Source organism: Protopterus annectens, chromosome 2.part1 (genome assembly GCF_019279795.1).
Source record: "Protopterus annectens isolate FY-2018-M chromosome 2.part1, PAN1.0, whole genome shotgun sequence".
Classification (NCBI taxonomy): Eukaryota; Metazoa; Chordata; order Ceratodontiformes; family Protopteridae; genus Protopterus; species Protopterus annectens.
In genome coordinates this window covers 1,453,409,118-1,453,430,918 of record NC_056729.1, presented here as the reverse complement: position 1 = coordinate 1,453,430,918, position 21,801 = coordinate 1,453,409,118, and the positions used below count along the sequence as shown (strand labels likewise).

Sequence of the window (21,801 nt, the reverse complement as noted above, 5' to 3'; positions counted from 1 at the left end):
TATTTGAATGACAGTGTCCAAATCTTGGCAGTGCTGTGTCCATACATTCTTGAGATACCATTGTAGCTTCCTCATATGCAGTTTGGCATTGGGAAGTACCAGAATACAAGATGCCATGAACCCCAAGGCTTGAAGGACTGTCCCTGCAGTCAGCCTGGACTGATGAGACAACTGATGGAAGTAAAGAGAAAGATTCTTTTGTTTGTCCGGGGTCAAAAAGGCCATCTGGGATGCTGTATTCAGTCTCACACCCAGAAAACACATGTCCTGAGAGGGTACTAGACTGGACTTTATTTCGTTCACAGAATACCCCAGGCATCTTAACACTGCCATCACATACTGTAAATGATGATGAAGTTCGTCCTTTCCTTGGGCCAGTATCAGGCAATCGTCCAAATAAGGATAAATTTGTATTCCTCTTAGCCTGAAAAAAGCTACCACTGGAGCCAGAACCTTCGTGAACACTCTGGGCGCAGTAGATAAGCCAAAGGGCAATGCAGAGAACTGATAATGTGAAGTCCCAGCCCGAAAACGCAGATACTTCCTGCAACTGGGCCTGACAGGAACATGAAGGTAAGCCTCCTTGAGGTCCAGGGTCACCATCCAGTGATCTTTGCCCAGCAGAGGTAAAAGCTGTTGTAACGTTAACATTTTGAACTTGGGAATGTCCAGATATGTGTTGAGGATGGATAAATCCAAAATTGGTCTCCACGTGTTTCCTTTCTTTGGTACTAGAAACAGGCGAGAATAAAATCCTAGGGCCACTTCTGGCAGAGGAACCGGTTGTATGGCCCCTATTTGAAGTAGTAGAGAAATTTGTTTGCGAGCCTCTAGTCTTTGCTGAGGAGGAACGTCCGGCATGCCTTTGAAAGGAGGCAAGGTATGGAAATAAAACTTGTAACCCTGGTGTATGATATCCAATACCCATTTGTCTTGGGTAACCAACATCCAATTTTCCTTGAAGAGTGCTAACCTTCCTCCCAAAGGTGCTGCCAGGCAAGAAGGATCTGGCAGCTGCAAAGTAGGTCATTGGGCCTGTTTACGAAAGGACTGGCCCCTGCCCTCACCAAGATTGTGCAGGGGAACTCCTGTTCTAGGCCTGAAAGAACTCTGAGCTCTGCCCTACCACGCCTAGATCTACCCCTAGACTGAGAATCATAAGAAGGATACGCCCACCCCTTAGCAGGCCAATTCCTACTAAACTTCGGAGGCTGAACTTGCAAAAAATCTTTAACAGTCTGCATAGACTTAGCCTTGTCTTCCATTTTCTTCAAGACTGACTCCACAGGTGAACCAAACAACACATCAGACTGCAAAGGAGCATCCAAAATCCTTGTCTTAACATGGTCAGATAAATTCTGATCCTTCAACCAGGCATGCCTGCGAAGAACTGAGCCAGTGGCAGCCACCCTAGACGAGGCCTGCACAGCATCAAAACCACACTGTGAAGAATGCTTACCCACCTGTTCAGAGACATGCACCAAATCTTGCAATTCTTTACACTCAATGCCTTCCGCCAGAGCATCCACCTTAGACTTCAACTGAGAAAGAAGAAAGTTTTGATATTTCAACATATGAAACTGGCAATTCAAAGCCCTCATAGCTAAGGTAGAAGATGTATAGACCTTTTTCCCCATCTATCCAAAGCTCTGGCTTCTTTATCTAAAGGAACCGGATTTTTTACAATAGAGGCCTTGACACCCTTAGGTCCTTGACTAATAGTTTCTGGGTCCCCTAGGACTCTTATAAAGATATTTGTGAGCCTCAGGCACCCTGTAATACCTATCCGGCTTAACAGGAGCAGGCGGCAGAGAATCAGGATTAAGTGAAGCCTCTGCAAACACATCTTCCACAACATCCAGAACAGGGGTATAGCCAAAGGCCTATGCTGGGGTAACAACAAAACTCCTAAGCCTTTTCCTAGAATCAGAGAAGTCCTGACCTTCCCACTTAAAATGTTCCCTCATAGAATGAAGAGTCTCTGAAAAAGAAAAATCCTCTGGAGGAGAAGCAGAAGGAGTGGAATCATCTGCATCAGAATCAGAATAAGGAGAGTACTCCTGCAAGTCTTCAGCCGAAGACTCTGAAACATCCGAAGCCTGTTCAAAACTTCCCAACTCTGGCTCCACCCTAGGCCTCTTATCAGGAGGGGGCATAGAACCTCTAATCAGAGTAATCAAATCTTCTGCCATTTTAAGCATGTGTTTCTTAGCCACAGACCCTGCTGAACTAGGAGAGACCCCAACAGGAGCTAAAACTGGCCTGCCTCTGGGAGAAGCCTTGGAAACCGAAGGAGAAGGCCTAACCACCCTAGGAAGGGAGGGAAGTACAGTAACTTGAGAAGCCCCTTCGGCCTGACCTGCCTCCTGAGAGACTACTTCCTGCAAAATCAAAGTCTCCCCCTGAGACTCCAGAGAAGTCTCCGTCGGAACCACCGGTTCCACTGAAGCCTCTAAAGAACCGGGCGTCCGAACGGACGACTCATCTTGCCTGGGTTTAACTGCTTTGTCTTTGCGCTTCTTTGCAGAAGCGGGCGCCGGAGAATCCGACGGCATATTATAATTGCACCGCTTCCCAAAGACCAGCCTAGCACAATCTAACCTTCGCTTAATAGTGCATTTATTGAACCTAGCACAAAAGCGACACCCAACAACGTCGTGCTCAGGCCCCAAACAAGGAATACACAAAGAATGATAATCCCTATGCGGTATCTGTTTCCCACAAGAAATACAGTTATTCACTTTTTCTGACATACGGTAAAATACTGAGGCAAGAAAAAAACAAAATAATCCCCAACGGGGTACTTAGCCAACTTGGATTCGGTCTGAAACTCAATTGAAAAATTTCAGAACGCCGAACGGCACTTGCAACGCTGCTTCTGCATCGGACCATGCGGCAAAAAAGACTGAGGAAATGACGTCGGTCATGCGCTTTTGTACCCTGACGTCCTGATGTCAGTTTTAAGCGCCTTGACCGACGTCAGCCTAATACTTTGGTATTCGGGCCGACCGAGGACAGCGGACTACCCATATGTAAGGACTGCAGCAATGTGAGATGAACATCGGTGGCTTTCTGAATGACTTCTGGAATCAATGGAAAGGGAGGAAAAGCATAAAGAAGTCCCCGAGGCCAATCCTGGGTTAGAGAGTCTCTCAAGGGTTGGCCTGGAAGGGGAAATAGTGTGAAGTAATCTGGGCACTTGCTGTTTTGAGGGGTAGCGAAAAGATCGCAACAAGGAGTGCCCCACTTCAGAAAAATCTGATCCACTACAGATTGATTGAGAGACCACTCGTGAGGCATCAGAATAGATCTGCTTAGCCTGTCCGCCAATAGGTTGGACCTGCCGGAGATGTGCGTTGCTATCAGGAACCGCTGAGAAGAGATCGCCCATTGCCAAAGTCTGAGAGCTTCGACATAACGGATAGGACCTGGTTCCGCCCTGTTTGTTGATGTACCAGACCACGGACATGTTGTCCGTCTGTACTGCAATAGTCCCCGTGGGAAGAAAGTCGACGAGGGCTTGCAACGTTAAAAGCACTGCTCTCATCTCCAGGACATTTATGTGCAGATGGTATTCTATGGGTTGCGTCCGTGGACCATCCTGCCCTGATAATGCCCCCACCCGATCAGAGAGGCATCCGTGGTGACGGTGGCAACTGGAGGAGGGGGAATAAAGGGTCGGCCCTGATGAAGAAGAGGGGAAGATATCCACCATCGTAGATGAGCCCTGCACGACTGTGTCACCAAGATTTCGTGTCTCATAGGAAGATTGTGGTACGACCACTGCGTGAATAACATCCACTGCAGGAGACGCATGTGGAAGCGAGCCAGTGGAAGAAGAACAATGGCCGCAGCCATTAGGCCTAAAACATTCAAGACAAACCTGGCTTTGATCTTGTTGCTTAGTAACAGAAGCTGAACAAATTTCTGGATGTCCAGAATCCTTTGATCTGTTAGCCTGGCTAACATTTTGACGGTATTTAACTCTGAGCCTATAAAGGTGATAGATTGGCAAGGCAGCAGAGAGGATTTTTCAAATTTACAAATTCCCAGTTTCTTGCAAAGCTGTAGGGTGTAGTCTCTGGACCGAAGAAGCTGATGCTTGGTGGTGGCGGAGAGGAGCCAGTCGTCCAAATAAGGAAACACCTGGAATCCTCGACGTCTCAGGTGAGCTGTGACCACTGCCATGCATTTGGTGAACACTCTGGGGGCTGAAGTGAGGCCAAAGGGCAGTGCTCTGAATTGGTAATGACTGGCTCCCAGCCGAAAGCGGAGAAACCTTCTGGAGCCTGTGAATCTTTATGTGATAGTACGCATCCTGAAGGTCTATAGAGCACATCCAGTTGTCCTTGCCCAGAAAGGGCAGAATGGATTGCAGCGTGACCATCCGAATCTTGCCTTCATGACAGACTTGTTTAGTCTGCTTAGGTCTAGTATCGGTCTCCAATCTCCGGCCCTTTGGGGACCAAAAGAATCTTGAGTAGAAGCCGGATCCTACTTGGTCTGCCGGCACTGTCTGGATGGCTCTTTTCCAGGAGTTTTGAAACCTCCTGTCTTGCCAAATCCCTTTGACCGAGATGTCTGGAAGGGATTGTAGAGGTACGGAAACCTTCGAGGGGATTTTGTAACCCTCGGATATGATCGACTGTACCCACTTCTCTTGAGATAGGGATTGCCAGGCTACTGGGTACAGTGAAATTCTTCCCCCGACTGCCTCCAAGGGTGGACAGTCGGGCAACACCTCAGGGATGCTGAAAGGGCTTCTCAGGAAGAGATTCCCTGTTGCCCTGGTTCTGAGGACCCCCCCCTGCCTCTAGGGCGGCGTCTATTATTGTTACCCCCTCTGCCTCTGGGGTAAACTGACCACGTGTGTCCGTGTAGCTCCTTGGCCTTTTCGGAACCACATCTTCCCCCCCTTCTGACCCTTGGGATAAGGTCTAGGAGGAGTGGAAAACTGGACTCCAATGGCAGAAAGAGTTTTACCGTCCTGCTCACATCTGGTCAAAGTATCCTTCACCTGAGGTCAACAAGGCCGAACCATCAAAGGGTGTTGGTGAAGGACGCCTTAAAGGGGTCCAGAAATTACACAGCCGCATCCAGGCTTGGCGCCTAAGAGCAACACCTGTGCCTGCGGCCTGCTCGCACCATCGGCCGCATAAGATATGAGCCGCGAGGAGGAGTTAGAAATGGAATTCAGGATAGCAAGCTGTTAGGCAATCTTTACCTGAGCCCCAGCAGCAGAAGGATCCTGGACTACTTCTCCCAGTTCCTTGAGAATATCTCTGAAGCCTGGTGAAGTGACAAAGGTAATTCAGCGACGATAGCAAAGGTCGCTGAAGAAAACATCCGCTTTCCATACCTGTCCATGGTCCTAGAATCCTTATTAGGAGGATGGACAGGTACTGAAGGATCCGCCAGTTCCTTCTTAGTGGCCGCCACCACCATAGCATCCACAGAGACACCTTTGGAAAGGAACTGTTTATCCGAAGGGGCCGTGATGAACTTGGATGGTCTCCTGGGACAGGTTCCACAGAATCTGGAGCTTCACGCCTTCGAGCCACTACCTGCATGAGTGGGTCGAAGGCGGAGACACCCAGGAGGTGGAGGGTCGGGATCCAAAGCCTCCAGGTATACCGACTCATCCTCGGAGGGGTCAATGGAGGCCAATTCCCCTCAGTTTAAGGAGCTCAAGGATGTCTGAAAAGGAGACATCCTCAGAGGGGACCGGGGAACCCTCCGACTCATCTAAGTCGGTATCAGATGTAGTAGACTCGGGAGTCTGTGTGTTTCCTCTTACGCCCTCTTCCGAGGGGTTCCCCTGCAGGATCAGGAGAAACCTCGAAGAGGAGGAAATTCCCAGTGGGGAAACCTGGGGCGATGGATCCCTGGGCCTGAGAGCAAGAGGCTGGCAAGAGGCATCTGCAGGCACTGATGAGGGAGGAGCTAGAGGGACGGACGCTGACCTGGCTCTGAGGCCAGGACACTCCTCATCACCTCAAAGGCTCCTCCCGGGAGACCAGAACACACCATCCAAGAAACAGGAATGGTCGGCTCCAAAGAGAGAGAAGGCTCGAGGCCGATGTCGGTGCCGAGCTTACCAGAGCCAAGCCCGAGACGGAGAGCGGGGTTGGACAAGGGTCCGATGCCACTAGCCCCCTCGGAGCAGACAGTGGAAACCCGACGACCGGATCCTTCCAAGGAAGGTCTCAAGGAAGAGATCGGAGCGAGGACGACGGAGCCGAAGATGTATCGGCTCGCATCGAAACAGTCGCTGTCCCAAGAAGCTCGGCCCGAACTCTGGTGTGGAGTCGGAGGAGGAAGCTCAATGATAGGGGTTATAGCCGCAGTCTGTTGAGACGGGCTATGGAGCATTTGGGCCAGTGCCTGAGACTTCAACAGCCTGCTTACCACCCTCTCCAAGTCGTGGTCAGACAGCCTGGAAGATCTCAAGACCGGCTCCGATGGCTCGCCCGATAAAAGAGGAGACCCCGGAGCCGAGTGAATACTCATAATAGAAGGGGACCGGGATCTCTTATGGGTCAAAACCATCGGAGCCGAAGTCCCTTGAACTCCAGATGGAGCCGAGGATATCTCGGCCCGATGTTGATAAGGTGTCGGCTCCAGCCGGAGCCGACAAGGCCACCGTAGTCAGGGTATCGGAGCCGGCCGGCACCGAACCCACTACTTTAGAAGAAACAGTATCGACTCCAGCCGGAGCCGAAGCCACCAGAGGAGGCTTGGACACTGTAGCCTGAGCCTTCAGTGGCTTATGAGGTTTTCCTGACTTAGGAGGAGAACCCTCAGGTTTAAGTAAACCTCGGAGGATAAGTTTGTTCCTCCTTTCCTGCAGGACTCTCTGGCTAAAAGCATGACACAACGCACAGGAGTCCTGCAGGTGCAAAGGCCCCAGGCAATACACACAAGAAGTGTGACCGTCTGTCAGGGACATTTTCTGACCGCACTGGTCACACTTCTTGAAGCCTGAGACCTTGCCTTCTCTAGACATCCTAAAAAGGATAGACACAAACAGTCCCCACAAACACACAACTTAATCCCTACACAAACACACAGGAAGGGATAACCAGGGGGGAACTAGGCCTGACTAAATTACTGTAACTTAAACTTATAAAAGTTTACAAAAGGACTGAAAAAGAGGAAAGGGTAGGGCTGTAACTAGATTACAGACTAAACTGACGCTCAAAAAGGGAAATAAACTCCTAACTACACTTTTCTTATTTTACTAAGAAAAACTCACCTCAGCTGGCAAAGGAGACCTCTTTCGCTAAGCGGCAAACGAGATCTGAGGTAGTTCCGCCTTGCATCATGGGATATAGGGTTGCCTCGAGCTGGTAAAAGGAGTTCTCGAGCTAAAGCAAGTGCCGAGTCGGAGCCGAGGATCGGCTCCGAACCCATCCAGCAAGAATGAAGGCGAGATTGACAACTTAACATTGGGAATGAGTCTGGTGAATAATAATGCCATTCAGTTTATATTTCCCCCTTGGAATTCCCGTTTTCTCTCATGTTTAATCATTTTGGCCAGTAAACATGACAAAGAATGTGAATGCCAGACAGGAAATATAAACAGAATGATAGTATTATTCACCAGATGGTGGTGGTGGTAGTGGTGGTGGGGGCTTCTACATTTCTATAAGCAGGAAAGGAAGCATACATACTTGACAATCTGCCATTACTATTATCAATTTAAATGCCCTAATCTAAAAAGTAAACCTAGCACTTCCATACACTGTTCAAGTCTGTGACTTCCTCAGGACTCACATCTAGTAAAAAGAAGTTATGTCCTTACCATAACGTTCCATGTGGAGTGTTCATCTCGCCTTGGTTATTACACATGGGTTCGGAGCCGATCCTCGGCTCCGTGCCGGCCGACTGCAAGCTCTGCATCGAGAAGAAGCTCGAGGACATCTAATACCCACAATCCCCCTCTGCCTTTACCTCAGATCTAGTTTGCAAGCAAACCAGACATACGCACGCACACATGCCACTATATACATAATATACATATATACAAACATACCCTGAGTATGATAGTAACAGTACTACTGCAACAGCAGAAGGAGAATACTCCAGACCAGGCACCAAATCGAACGTTCTTCCTAAGGGTGGGAGGGAGTGTAATAACCAAGGCGAGATGAACACTCCACATGGAACGTTATGGTAAGGACATAACTTCTTTATGTGAGAGTGTTCAATCTCGCCTTTGTTCTTACACATGGGTAGCGACCCTAGCTCCATGATCCTGAGGAACTCAAGGGAGAACGTTCTTGAGCACAGTGGAACCAAAGGTTGCCCTATCCCTAGAAACCCTGTCCACTTTGTAATGAGAGATAAATGTATGTGGTTTAGCCCAAGTAGCAGCCGCACAAATTGTGTCTAAAGGTGCGAGCTGCGTGAGCCAAAGATGTAGACACTGACCTGGTAGAATGTCCTCTGGGTTTTGCAGATAAAGTTTGGTCAGAGGCTTCATAAACATATGTGATACAGTCAGTTAGCCATTTAGAAAGAGTTCGCTTTGTAACTGCAAGACCCTTTCTGCTGTCAGCAAAAGCTACAAATAGTTGATCAGATTTCCTGTGATCTTTTGTTCTATCCAAATAAAATCTGAGTTGTCTATGGACGTCTAGTTTGTGCAACATATACTCCAATTTATTAGAGTGGTTCTTAAAGAAGGTGGGTAATTCAATGGACTGATTGATATTACTAGAGGAACAAACTTTGGGAAGAAAGGATGGATTAGTGCGTAGGGATACTCTGTCAGAATGAAATATTAAATAAGGATGTTTGACCGAAAGGGCCTGAAGCTCAGACACTCGTCTAGCAGATGTAATGGCCACTAGAAATAATGTTTTCCATGATAAAAATTTCAACGTGCAACTTGAAGCTGGTTCAAAGGGTGGCAACATTAATTTAGAAAGCAACAAATTTAAATTCCACGGTGACGCCGGACTTCTGACTGGTGGACTGATATGAAAGGAACCTTTTAAAAAGGCTTTACAAAGTCTATGAGCCATAATAGGCGCACCACATTCTTCTATATGATAGTTAGAAATGGCAGCTAACTGTACTCTTAAAGTAGCCGGGAAGCTCCTTCATGAAATAATTCAGTCAAGAATTCGAAAACCTTGTTTAACGGAGCTGTAACAGGGTCCAACTGATGTGACTCACCAGAAGACAAAACGTTTCCATTTACTGGTGTAAGTCTTTGTAGTGGAAACTTTATGAGAAGCTACCAAAATATCCTGAACCGCCGATGTAAGGGGAATTGACCTGGCTAAAAAGGGAAGCGGAGCAGCCAAGCTGCTAGATGGAGAGATTCCAGAGATGGGTGAGGAACTCCTGATGAATGAGTCAGTAGATCTGGCTCTGGGTCCAGCATCCAAGGTCCCCGAATGCGGTGATGCAACAGAAAGGGAAACCAAATTTGACGAGGCCAGAACGGAGCAATGAGAATTATAGTCCTCTGAAGGTTGTTTGCTTTCTGTAGAAACTTTGCAATCAGGGGAAATGGAGGAAAAGCATATAGGAGACCCGGGGGCCAATCGTGCACCAGCGCGTCCCTGGGGACTTCCCCTGGAGGGGGTAATAGGGCAAAGTAGCTCCTGCATTTGGCGTTCATTGGAGACGCAAACAGATCGCAGGTAGGCTGGCCCCATTTGCGAAAAATCCTTCTGACTGTTTGAGGGACCACTCGTGAGGCAATAGTATTGCCCTGCTCAGCCTGTCGGCTATGACGTTGGATGACCCCGGGATGTGCGTTGCGATCAGAAAGCGACCGGTGGACTCTGCCCATTGCCAAATTCTCATGGCCTCTCTGCATAGTTGGTAAGACCTGGTTCCACCTTGCTTGTTTATGTACCAGACTACTGACATGTTGTCTGTCTGAACTGCAATGGTCCCTGGAGGAAGAAGGGGAGCAAAGTGTTGCAACGCCAAGAACACTGCCCTCAACTCCAGAACATTGATGTGCAGATTGTACTCCAGATTGGTCCATTCGCCTTGGACTGTCTGTCCCTGAAAGATGCCCCCCCACCCTATCAGGGAAGCGTCCGTGGTTATCGTTGCTGACGGTGTGGGTAGCACAAATGGTCTTCCCCCGGATAGGTTGCAAGTCTGTAACCACCACCTTAGGTGTGATTTGCATGTTTTCGTTATCAATATTTCGTGAGTCAATGGAAGTTGTTGGAATGACCATTGTGCAAATAGAAGCCATTGTAGCACTCTCATGTGCAGTCTTCCCAATGGTATTGCTATGAGAGAAGCTGCCATGAGACCCAGAACTTTCAGAACAATTTTTGCTGGGGATTTTCTGGACGATAGCAGAAGGGAAATGTTGAATTGAAGTGCTACTATTCTTTCTGTCGGAAGTTTTAGAACTAACTGACGCGTATCTAATTCCGCTCCTATGAATAAGATATGCTGTGATGGCTGTAGCAAAGATTTTTCGAAATTTACTGAAATGCCAAGGTGTGTACAAAGTTGTAGGGAGTAATCCCTGGCATGTATCAGTTGACGCCTGGTGGTGGCAGACAGGAGCCAGTCGTCCAGATACGTAAACACCTGGAATCCTAGGCCTCAGATGAGACGCTACCACTGCCATGCATTTGGTGAAGACCCTGGGGCTGTGGTCAGACCAAAGGGCAGGGCTCGAAACTGATAGTGACTGGCTCCCAGCCGAAGCGCAAGTGATCTCTGGACGCCCTGGCCATTTTGATGTGGTAGTATGCATCCTTCAGATCTATTGAGCACATCCAGTCGTCCTTCCGTAAGAATGGAAGGATCGATTGAAGCGTGACCATTCGAACTTTTCCTTCTTGACAAAGGTGTTGAGATGACTTAGGTCCAGAATTGGCCTCCAGTCCCCTGTTTTCTTTGGAACTAAAAGAACCTTGAGTAAGTTCGAATCCTATTTGGTCCGCTGGGACTGGTTGGATGACTCTTTTTCTAGCAGCTTTGAAATTTCTGTAGCTGCTGGGTCTCGCAGATGGGGTGGTACATCTGGGAGTTTTCTTTGGAATGGGGTGGATAGAAACGGGATTTTGTAACCTCTGGTAACAATGCTTTTACCCAATTGTCTGAAGAAAGGTTTTGCCAGGCCTGAGGGTATAAAGCTAAGCGACCCCGACTGCCTCCAGAGCAGGACAGTCGGGCCTCCTCTCAGGAGTGCTGAAAAGGTTTGCCAGGAGGTTATCCCTGTCACCTTGGTTTTGCGGACCCCTCTGCCGCCAGGCGGCATCTTCCACCTCTGCCCCTCCTCTGCCTCTAGAGGGGCATCACCCTGTGTGTTTGGAAAGACCCTTGGGGTTTTCAAACCACATTTTCCCACCACGTTGCCCTTTGGGGTATGGTCTGGAAGGGTGGAAAACGGACTCCGACAGCAGACAGAGTCTTTCCCTCCTGTTCACACTGGGTAAGGGTCTCCTTTACTTTAGGGCCAAAGTGTGGCTCCATCAAATGGGGCGTTAGTAAAGGAAGACTTGAAGGCTTCCGAAAGCGAACATAAGCGCATCCAGGATTGCCTACGAAGAGCAATCGCTGAAGCCGCTGCCCTACTCGATCCTTCGGCTGCATAGGATATCAGCCTCATGGACGAGTTCACAATGGACGTAAGGGTGTTGAGATGCGCTGTAACTTTCTCTGAGACAGCGGCATCTGTAGCACCCTGGAGGGTATCTCCCAACTCTTTGACTAGATCCCTCTGTAAACGTGTAAAATGGGTCAAATAGTTCAGGAACGCATAGAAAGCCGCTGAACTGAAAATGCGCTTCCGTATCTGTCCATGGTCCTAGAATCTTTGTTAGGCGGATGGACAGATGAGGAAGACTCCGACATCTCCTTTTCGTGGCGCTGCCACCACCATGGCGTCTACCGAACTCCTTTGGTAAGGTAAGCTTTGTCCTGTGGTGCCGTGATGTACTTATTTGGCTTCCTAGGGACAGGTTCCACCGTGTCAGGAGTCCCACGCCCTTCGAGCAATTAATTCCATTAACTCATCAAAGGGCGGAGTGACCCAGGAGGAGGAAGGACGGGCACCAAATGCCTTCAGCAAAACTGACTCATCCTCAGAAGGGGAGGGCTTGCCAGTCACCTCTCTGTTTAAGGATCTCCAAGATGTCAGCAAAGAGACATCCTCTGAAGGTGACTTAGGGGACCCTTCTGACTCATCTAAGTCAGTATCAGATGTCAAGGATTCTTGTGGAGAATCCAAGTGTCTCCTCTTACACAGTCTTTTCCTAGGAACTTCTTCGTGGGGAGCATCCGAAGAAGCCTCCGAGGAAGAGGGGCACCCTCCAGGGGTGGCTGAGACACTGGTGCCCGGCGCTTGGCGTGGCCGTGGGTGCAGAGGAGGATAGCGGTCCTTTGGGGAGGAGAAGCTGTACCTGCTGATGTGGTTGTCTGAGTAGACAACACCTTCCTCATGAGGTCGAAGGCCCCGGGTCCCGAGTCGAGGTATCTCCCGGTTCGAAGAAATGGGAAGAATCCCGAAACAGGAGCCGAAGGCACCGACCCGAGGACGGAACCGAATCGATCCGTGCGAGGCCCGAGAGGAGAGTCGGAACGAAACATCGGTCCGACTCTCGGTCCCGGAACCAAGGACAGATCTTCGCCCGAGACTCCGGTGCGGATCGGATGGAGTCGAGGTAAACGGTGCCGACCGAGAAAAGACGGTTCTGGCACCGAGGGCTCCACAATCATCAGGTCAGCTTCTTCCGGCTCCGAAGACTGAACAGGTCTCGGAGGAGGAACAGATGGAGATAGTGGCAGGCCTTCAAGTCTCGACATCAACTGAGAGGAGACCGAAATAAGCTTGGACAGGGCCGTATGCTCCATAAGTCTCTGCACCACACGGTCCACGTCGGTGTCGGAAAGGGCTCTAGAAGAACGAGTCGAAGGGATCGAAGACGGCGCCGACCTCAGCAGAGTCGGTGGAGGGAGCTCCGTCACCGGTTCCAAGACTCGAGGCTCACGAACTGCCAACAGTTGAACACTCGGCCCGAAGTCTGTGGAACCGGTGATCTAACTAGACTCGAAGAGCTCGGAGCCGATGACTTTGGCTCCGGCGCCGACCCTTCAAGACTTGGATGCCTGGTCTGAAGCATCCAGAGCCTCCTGGAAAGAGGGTTTCAGCAATCCTCTATCCATCAGTTTCCTGCGCCTATCTGTCATGACCCTCCCACTAAAAGAGTGACAAATAGAGCAGTCCTCTTGTAAGTGGAGAGGGCCAAGACAGTAGACACAGGAACTGTGGTTGTCTGTGACCGACATTTTTTGGCCACACTGACAACGTTTAAAGCCAGACTTCATCTTTTCAGACATAATGAAAAAAGAAAAGTCAGTCCAGTCCAGAAAAAAGTCCAATCCAGTTAAAAGTGTCAAATCCGGTAATAAGTGTCTGCTTGATACTAACTAAAACAAGCTTTTAGTCAAAATTGTCAAATCCTTGAACTGCCTAAAGGCAAGACTATAACAAGTATCTAGTCACAAGTCCAAGAAGGGGTAGGCCCCGAAAAACTCTAACTCGAAAGTTAACAAAGTTAACTATTCTAAATATCGAGAATTCCTAATGACTCACACACCTACTCTTATACTTTAAGTAACTAGATAAAATACTCTGAAATTTAAACAGAATAGATAAAAATCTTATCTGAACAGCCTCGAGCTAGTCTCCAACGATGCGTATGCAGCAGCGGCAAACTAGATCTGAGGTAAAGGCAGAGGGGGATTGTGGGTATTAGATGTCCTCGAGCTTCTTCTCGATGCAGAGCTTGCAGTCGGCCGGCACGGAGCCGAGGATCGGCTCCGAACCCATGTGTAAGAACAAAGGCGAGATTGAACACTCTCACATTGTTACTTAACAGTGTCCATACACAAAGCACAACTTAGAAAAGATCAGCACGTTTATGATATAGCCTTAAGCCATACATCTGGCTTAGGCCCAGCTGGCTAGACTGCCTGTGTAAACAGATATAAATGTGATACACAAGAAAAGAGACTTGATGTGGGTATTAAAACAACTGTAGAACATGCACTTTTTTTAGTTTTACTTGCATACTTATAAACATTCTAAAACACATCAAGCCAAATGTCCAAACACGATTTAAAAAAATATACAAGATAATTACTCAAAAATATGTATGCTGACTAGAGAAAACAATCAGCATGTCCACTGTAAATCTTGCCTTACCCAAACCAAGTATGTCTGGCTGTAGTTTTCAGAAATTAAATACCATACTTTCTACTCTGCTAACCAGAGGAAAAAAATGCTGAGAGAAGACCATGATAATTCTTTGCAAACTTCAATCCTGCAAGTCAGTACAAACATTTTCATGTAAAAAACAGGATACATGCGGACTCCTGAATCACTAAACATAAAACCGCACCAAACTACATTTACCATAATGTAGTGTGCAAATATTGACAAATGCATGTTCCAAAAGCACCCACAGATCATTAGAAATCATCCCTAGATGTGGAAAGACAGTGGTAAAGAATGACTTGAGGAAGAAGTTTGTTGATACAATGTCATTATTTGAGCAGCACAGCAATTCCTTTTTTTCTAATAATGGCACTGTACTAATAGCAATAATTCACTCCTGTGTGTGAATAATGCTGGATTTTCCTTTGGCTGTATACTGATGTCAGGCTTCTCCTTCATGATCAAATCAATCAAATCATGGATGAATCCAGCAATTACTGACATACACATTCATCTGCAAAATACTTTTACCCCCATAGGATCTACACAGATGGGTTTAATATTGCATCCCAAGCCTGGGAGCTGCCACTGCTTCTCAAACAGGCACACATAGAATGTATTAGGGTCTACTTCTAAGTGTGTTGGTGTGATATTTGTAGGCTGTTAAGAGCGATGATGCACAGCCATGACAATACCTTCAGTATGGACCCAAGGATGACTACATCGGTTAGACCAACCCACTTGCTCTGCCTGCAGACTTGTTTTGAACCCCAGTCTCCACTGAAGTTACAAAGGACAGTTTGCCCTCACCAGCACACCACCTGCCCTTTGACAAAAGTAAGCAGGCAAAAACTCTACACTACTTTTCCCTCCCCATGCCAGTTCCAGCACACAGCTGAGCCAATAATCAAACTCTGATTGCCTAAGTTACAGTCAGAGTTGCATCACTCTGTACCACTAGAGCTGGCATCCATTCTCAAAGCACTGACGGTGGAGACGTACAACAATGTACACTTGTGTTCACATGAATAAAAACGCATCTCTAGATGTTTGTACATTTCAAATAAAATGAAACTTATATTACAGTATGTCAATCTTGCAGATTTTTTGCCCATACAACTTTGAATGGCTTAGACAGCAACAAATTTACCATACAAATTTCTGCTTGTTTGCAGGAACAGTTGGGACTTATCAAGAGTTCTAACTGTGCTCGAAGCTTTTCATCCTCCCCAAGAACCTGATTGAACTTCTTCATAAAATCTTGTGCTTTCCCAGGGTCAGGAAGGTTCTCTGTGGATTAAAATACAAAATGTATAAGAACAAAAGCGCAGCAAACATTAATTAACTTGTTTAACTAAAATGGTTTATTTTATTTAAAAAATCATATTACGTAAACAGAATTTGAAAAATACAGCTAAGCAAAGGATCTATCTTAGTACACCAGTGAGAGAGTAGTATTAAAGTATTTATAAATAACATATGTGTAGATATCCTTAAGCTTTTTGGTCTCCGGCATCAGTATCACTTCTCACAGTATCCATGGGCCTCAGCTCAGGCCTCTGTTTGTCTTGCAGCATGTGCCACAGACATCGACCTTGCACTGATCATTTTTCATACACACTGACTTTTTTTAACTATTCTTCAGCTACATTCTCATCACAACTTTCATGTCTGAAGGTTGATCACATCATAGAAATGGTCTACTTCAAAGGTCTGGGCAATGGAAAGAGACTATAAAATTAATAAAAATACTTCTGAATCTATTAAGCAACCAGAGTTATACATGGGTAGAAATGAGGGGTGATAAACAAGGGTTTTGCATCCAGGAAGAAGAGGTCATCATCTCTCTCTACTCTTCCCTCATTAGGCCAATCATAGAGTATAATGCCCCATTTGGCATGGACAGACTCAAAAAACTACAGCTATTCTCTGTCTCATATAGTCTACTAAGAGGGGATCTCTGCTTGACTTACAAAGCCACGTCAGACCCAGCTCTGTTAGAAATGCTACATCTAAAGAAATCCAAATACCTCCACACCACACATTCCAGAGATCTCAACCTCATTACCACAATCAACAGAACATGCGGGAGGGACAGGTTCATAACCCAGAAACTGCCCATGCTCTGGAATATACCTTCCCATACATGTCAAGCAGACCACCTCACTGGCCCTCTTCAAGAGGGATCTTGATGAGTGGATGGGAAACAGAAAGTTCACCCTGGGGATCACTGCAGTGGCTCTACTTGATAGAGGCACTGGGAACCAACGTCGGGTGGCATAATGCCAAGGCACTTCTATGTTCTAGGCTTGTAAAAGCTCCAGGGCCATTAGCCTAGTACACACCTATGAACCTATTAATCACTGAATGATTTCTCATAAAAAAAATTAGCAGTCTGCGAAGGTGCATACCAAAGTCAACTTTCCTGTGTTATTGCTGGGAATAACATGCATCTGTTCATAACTTATGGAGGGAATCACCAATATTACTGATAAGAAATCCTGCAAGGAGCAGCTCTGGCATTTGCTAAACATCTTTAGTGAATTACCACTTGTGACATATCCAAATGTACATTTATATAAAGGAAAACAAACCATATTAACATGTTGACAGTTACAAACATTATATATCACATACATTCCTCTGTACAATATAATCAATCAAACGTTACATAAGTCATTGCCTTCCCCTAAACCTCATTCTGCCCACAAAACATTTTTCTGCATATATTGCTCCCACAATTTCCATTTTTTCTATATAATTTGCTCCTACCCTTTTCTAAAGATCCCACTTCTAGTTCTTTTACCTCTTGTTACATTACTTGCTAATTCAAATACGGTTGGTTTAGAATTAAACTTAACAAGGCTTTATTATGTCTAGGTAATTCAGAACCTGTACCCATCTACTCACCCAGTATTTCTGACAGAGGACTCTTGTAGGGAACCGTTAAAGTCTGCCAAATTATTACACTCCTAAAAAATGTTCCGATTTCCTCATTACATCTCCAACATTTGCCATGTACCCGAGGAAAAATTCTTGGAGTCTGCTGACAAAAGTACCTATGCAAACAATTCCAAGCAAAAGTCTTACATCTTCTAGACTGTGTTGGATATGTGGGAGCCATAAATATGTCCTCCCATTGTTTCTTTGTGAATTGCTTATCCAATCTCTCTTCCCAGTCTTTTCTATCCTTCTCTGATTGATTCCTATAGTTACTATGCAATATTTTATATGCCCACCAACCATTCTCTTAACAGCTGCTTGTGTTGTAGATTCAACTAAAGACTCTACCGAGCAGGTCTTTCACTTAGGATTCCCCTACGCCTTTCTTCTTCCCTATACTGATACCAATCTGTGGTAGGGAGGGCAGTCTCAATCCTGTAGTCCAAATGTCTTCTTGACCTCTTCCAATTCTATTACTTTTCCTTCTCTAATTATTAGTTCCAAACTCTTGGTTCCTTTTCCAGTTTCCTCCAGGGACTTCCCGCACCTTCTAGCCTATTCTCTACACCCCTAATTGCAGTCATTTCTATTGGCAAAATCTCCTTTCTCCATTCTCAGGTTGGTTTAGTGCTTAGAAAACTTTCTGCTACTTTATAAATATAATACAGCTCCTTATGAAATGCCGACACTCAAAATGCCGAGTGCCAACAAGCCAGAAAATAAAGTTCAATAACACAGGAAAACAGCACATTTCAAAAACCACACTCTGCCTTAAAACGTCTTTTTGTAGAGGGGCAACCCCCTCCACCCCACACCCCTGAACTTATAGATATACCACCTCCGAGATCACTGTACCTCGGAACAAAAGGGAATACTTTGTCTCAGAATATTCCTCAACAATAAGATGTCCTTTTCAGGTTCTATCAGGTATAAAACAATATTGTCTGCAAACAAAGCCAACTTTTCTTGATTACCATATCAATTATATCCTCGAATTTGAGTCCATTATTTTCTTTGTCAATGCTTCTAAATATAATGCAAATATCAAAGGGGAAAGGACACCCCCTGCCTGGTTCCTCTGTTCAGACACAACTTATCAAAAGAGGAAGCCTCTCACTTTGTTTTTTGCCTTTGGTCCTTCATATATCCTCCTAATTTACCTTATTATTGTATCAGAAAATGCAAATGCTTCCATTGCCCTACTCACAAAATCCTAGCTTACTCTGATGAAAGCTTTCTCTGCTTCAAGATCCACCACCAATACTGGCATTTTATTACATTCTGCTTCCCTCAGATCAACATTGTTCTATTAATGTTAAGTGTTTACCTCCCACTGGCAAACCACACTGATCCATACCTATCAATTTTGGCAACATCTCTGCATTCTTTTAGCCATTATAGACAATAAGCACTTTATAATCATGGTTTAAAATTGAAATGGGCCAATATAAAGCTGGATATGATATGTCTTTACTGCCTTTAGGTGTTGCAGCTTTTTTCCAGGATGTTGGTGCTTTCCCTCCTTTTAAAATACTGTTAAAAAGAAGTTATGTACTCACCATAACGTTCCATGTGTGTTGTCCATCTTGCCCTCAATTCTTAGCAGGTTGGGTTTGGAACCGATCCTTGATTCCGACTCGGCGTTATACAAAAGCTCGAGGTCTTCCACTAGCTCATCCCTATCCTATCATGCACTAGGAAACCAACCCAGATCTTATTTGCAGACATAAAGAAAATATTAAATAAAAACTACTGAATAGCTAATACAGCACTCAAGGTCAGAAAACATTAACTGCCAATTGTATCGGTTCGGTTTTCCAGGAGCCAAGGGCTGGGGGAAAGAGGGTGGGATGTAAGAATGAGGACTAGATGGACAACACACATGGAACCTTATGGTGCGTACATAACATCTGTATGTGATGTTGTCCTATCTCGCCTTCATTCCTAGCAGGTTGGGACAGAGTCCCTAGCACTATCTTTCTTGGGTGGCTCAAGGGAGAATATTCTTCAGAACAGTGGACCCAAAAGAGGCCCTTTTCCTGGAGGCCAAATCAACTTTGTAATGAGTGATAAAGGTATGAGGCCTTGCCCATGTTGCTGCAGCACAAATGGTATCAACTGGTAGTCTCACCCAAAAGGCAGAAGAGGTTGCAATGGCTCTTGTAGAATGACCTTTTACTTTATGGGAAAGTTCTTTGTTTCAAGATTGGTAAGTAAAGGTAATACAATTGGATAGCCATTTCGAAAATGTGACTTTAGACACAGGAGCACCTGTCTTCGAGTCTGAAAAGGATACAAATAACTGGTCAGATTTTCTGAAGTCCTTTGTCCTATGTATGTAGAAACATAGTTGTCTATGTATGTACAGCTGGTGCAACATACAGTCTGCCTTATTCTCATAGTTGGGGAAAAAAACTTGGTAGTTCTATGGATTGCTTCAAATTAAATTCTGAGCAAACTTTGGGTAGGAAGGATGGGCTTGTTCGTAGGGATACTGTCTTTGTGGAAAAACATGTAAAGGGACTTTACTGACAAGGCTTGCAACTCTGACACTCTTCTAGCAGAAGTAATAGCTATCAAAAGAATTTTTTCCCAAGACAAATATTTGAGATTGCCGGATGATGCAGGCTTGAAAGGGGGAAGAATCAAAGGGGACAGGACAAAATTCAAGTCCCATTGAGCTGAAGGGGCTTTAATAGGTGGCCTTAAGAGTACCTTTAAGAAAGGCTTTGCAAAGTCTGTGGGACATCACATTGGGGCCTGACACACCTAAATGGAAATTAGATATCGCTGCTAACTTAACTCGAACAGTAGCTGCAGCTGCGCCTTCATAGCTAACAATTCAAGAATGGAAGCTATTGGGGCAGAGAAAGGATCAATATGACTACTCAAGGCTCAAGAAGATAATAATTTCCATTTGCTTCTATATAACTTTCTTATCGAAGCCTTATGAGACAAGATCAAGATATGTCTTACTGATGGAGAAAAGTTAGGCAGCCTGGCTATGGTTGGAATCGGAGCAGCCAAGCTGTCAACTTGAGGGTTTGACAGGAAGAGTGAAGTGTCCCTGATGCATGAGTCAGGAGGTCTAGAACGGAGCCCAGAATCCACGGCTCCTCCTGGAGATGAGGCCATAGGAAGGGGAGCCAGATTTGAAGAGGCCAGTATGGGGCTATGAGTAGTACGTCCCTTCCCAAGTAATTGGCTTTCGGAAGAACTCTGGGCATCAACGGAAAGGGAGGTGACCTGAGGGCCAATCATGTACAAGTGCATCCCTTGGTGACTCCCCCTGAGGAGAGATCAGGGCAAAGTAGCTGCTGCATTTGGCATTCATTGATGCGGCAAAAAGGTTGCAGCAAGGCTGGCCCCATTAACAGAAAATCTGTTCTGCCACCTTCTGTTTTAGGGGCCACTTGTGAGGCATCAGAATAGCTCTGCTGAGTTTGTCTGCTATAGTGCTGGATTTCTCCGGGATGAGGGTTGCTACCAGAAAGCACTGGGAGAAGTCACCCACTGCCATACTCTCAGGGCCTCCCGACAAAGGGGATAAGATCTGGTTCCTCCTTGCTTTTTTATATACCACACAACTGACATGTTGTCTGTCTGTATTGCAATAGTTTCTAACTGAGAACAGTCCTGGAATGCTTGTAATGCTAAAAGCACCACACTCAACTCTAGGACACTGATGTGCAAATGGGCCTCTTGATCCTACCAAGTGACCTGGACTGTGTTTCTCAGAAAATGCCTCACCCCCATCTGAGAAGTGTCCGTGGTCACTGTGGCTAATGGCTGAGGAAGTACAAAGGGTCGACCTAATGTCAGTGAGTGCAGTAAAGCCACCAACGAAGGTCTTTCTTGCAAGACTCTGTTATCAATATTTAGTGGAACATGGGTAGTTCCTGCATGGATCACTGAGTGAATAGTATCCACTGCAGAATTCTCATGTGCAGACTTGCTAATGGAATCAGGGTTACTGCTGCTGCCATGGTTCCCAAGACTTTCAGGACTGTTCTTGCTTGTACTTTTTTCTTGGAAAGTAGGTTTAGGACTGGACGTCGTAGAGCTTGAACCCGTTCGAAAGGAAGTTTGGCCATCATTTTTGTTGCATCTAGATGTGCTACTATAAAAACTATAAGCTGAGATGGCAGCAAGGCAGGTTTTTCATAATTTATTGTGATTCCTAGGTGAGAGTAGAGATGTAAGGTGGTGTTTCTCACTTTCGTTAATAGATGCTCAGTGGTGGCGGTTTAGAGCCAGTCATCTAGGTACTGAAACACTCAAAATCCTAGGCGTCTCAAATGAGCCCCGACTACTGCCACATACTTGAACACTCTGGGGGCTGTAGTGAGACCAAAGGGCAGAGCTCGAAAATGGTAGTGACCGGCTCCCAGCCGAAAGTGCAAATGTCTCCTGGATCACCTGTCCATTTTTATGCGGTTGTACACATCCTGGAGGTCTACAAGCACATCCAATTGTCTTGTCCCAGAAAAGGGAGTATTAACTGTAGTTTTACCATCCGGAACTTTGACTTTCTTACTGATTTGTTTAATTTGTTGAGATCCAGGATGGGTCTCTAGTCCCCCGTTTTCTTTGGAACTAAAAAGAACCTTGAGTAAGTTTAGGATCCTATTTTTTCTGCAGGGACT

General features: G+C 46.1%; 1 protein-coding gene across 3 annotated transcripts in view; it reads right to left on the bottom strand.

Annotated features, from left to right (window-relative positions):
* The window catches only part of PDS5A (PDS5 cohesin associated factor A), a 4,482,835-nt gene that overhangs the window by 2,709,918 nt on the left and 1,751,116 nt on the right, over positions 1-21,801 (bottom strand). For all 3 annotated transcript variants that reach the window (XM_044062931.1, XM_044062930.1, XM_044062932.1), the window contains exon 16: positions 15,363-15,502. In XM_044062931.1, the coding sequence (XP_043918866.1) occupies positions 15,363-15,502 (140 nt within the window). The remainder of the gene's footprint in view (positions 1-15,362; positions 15,503-21,801) is intronic.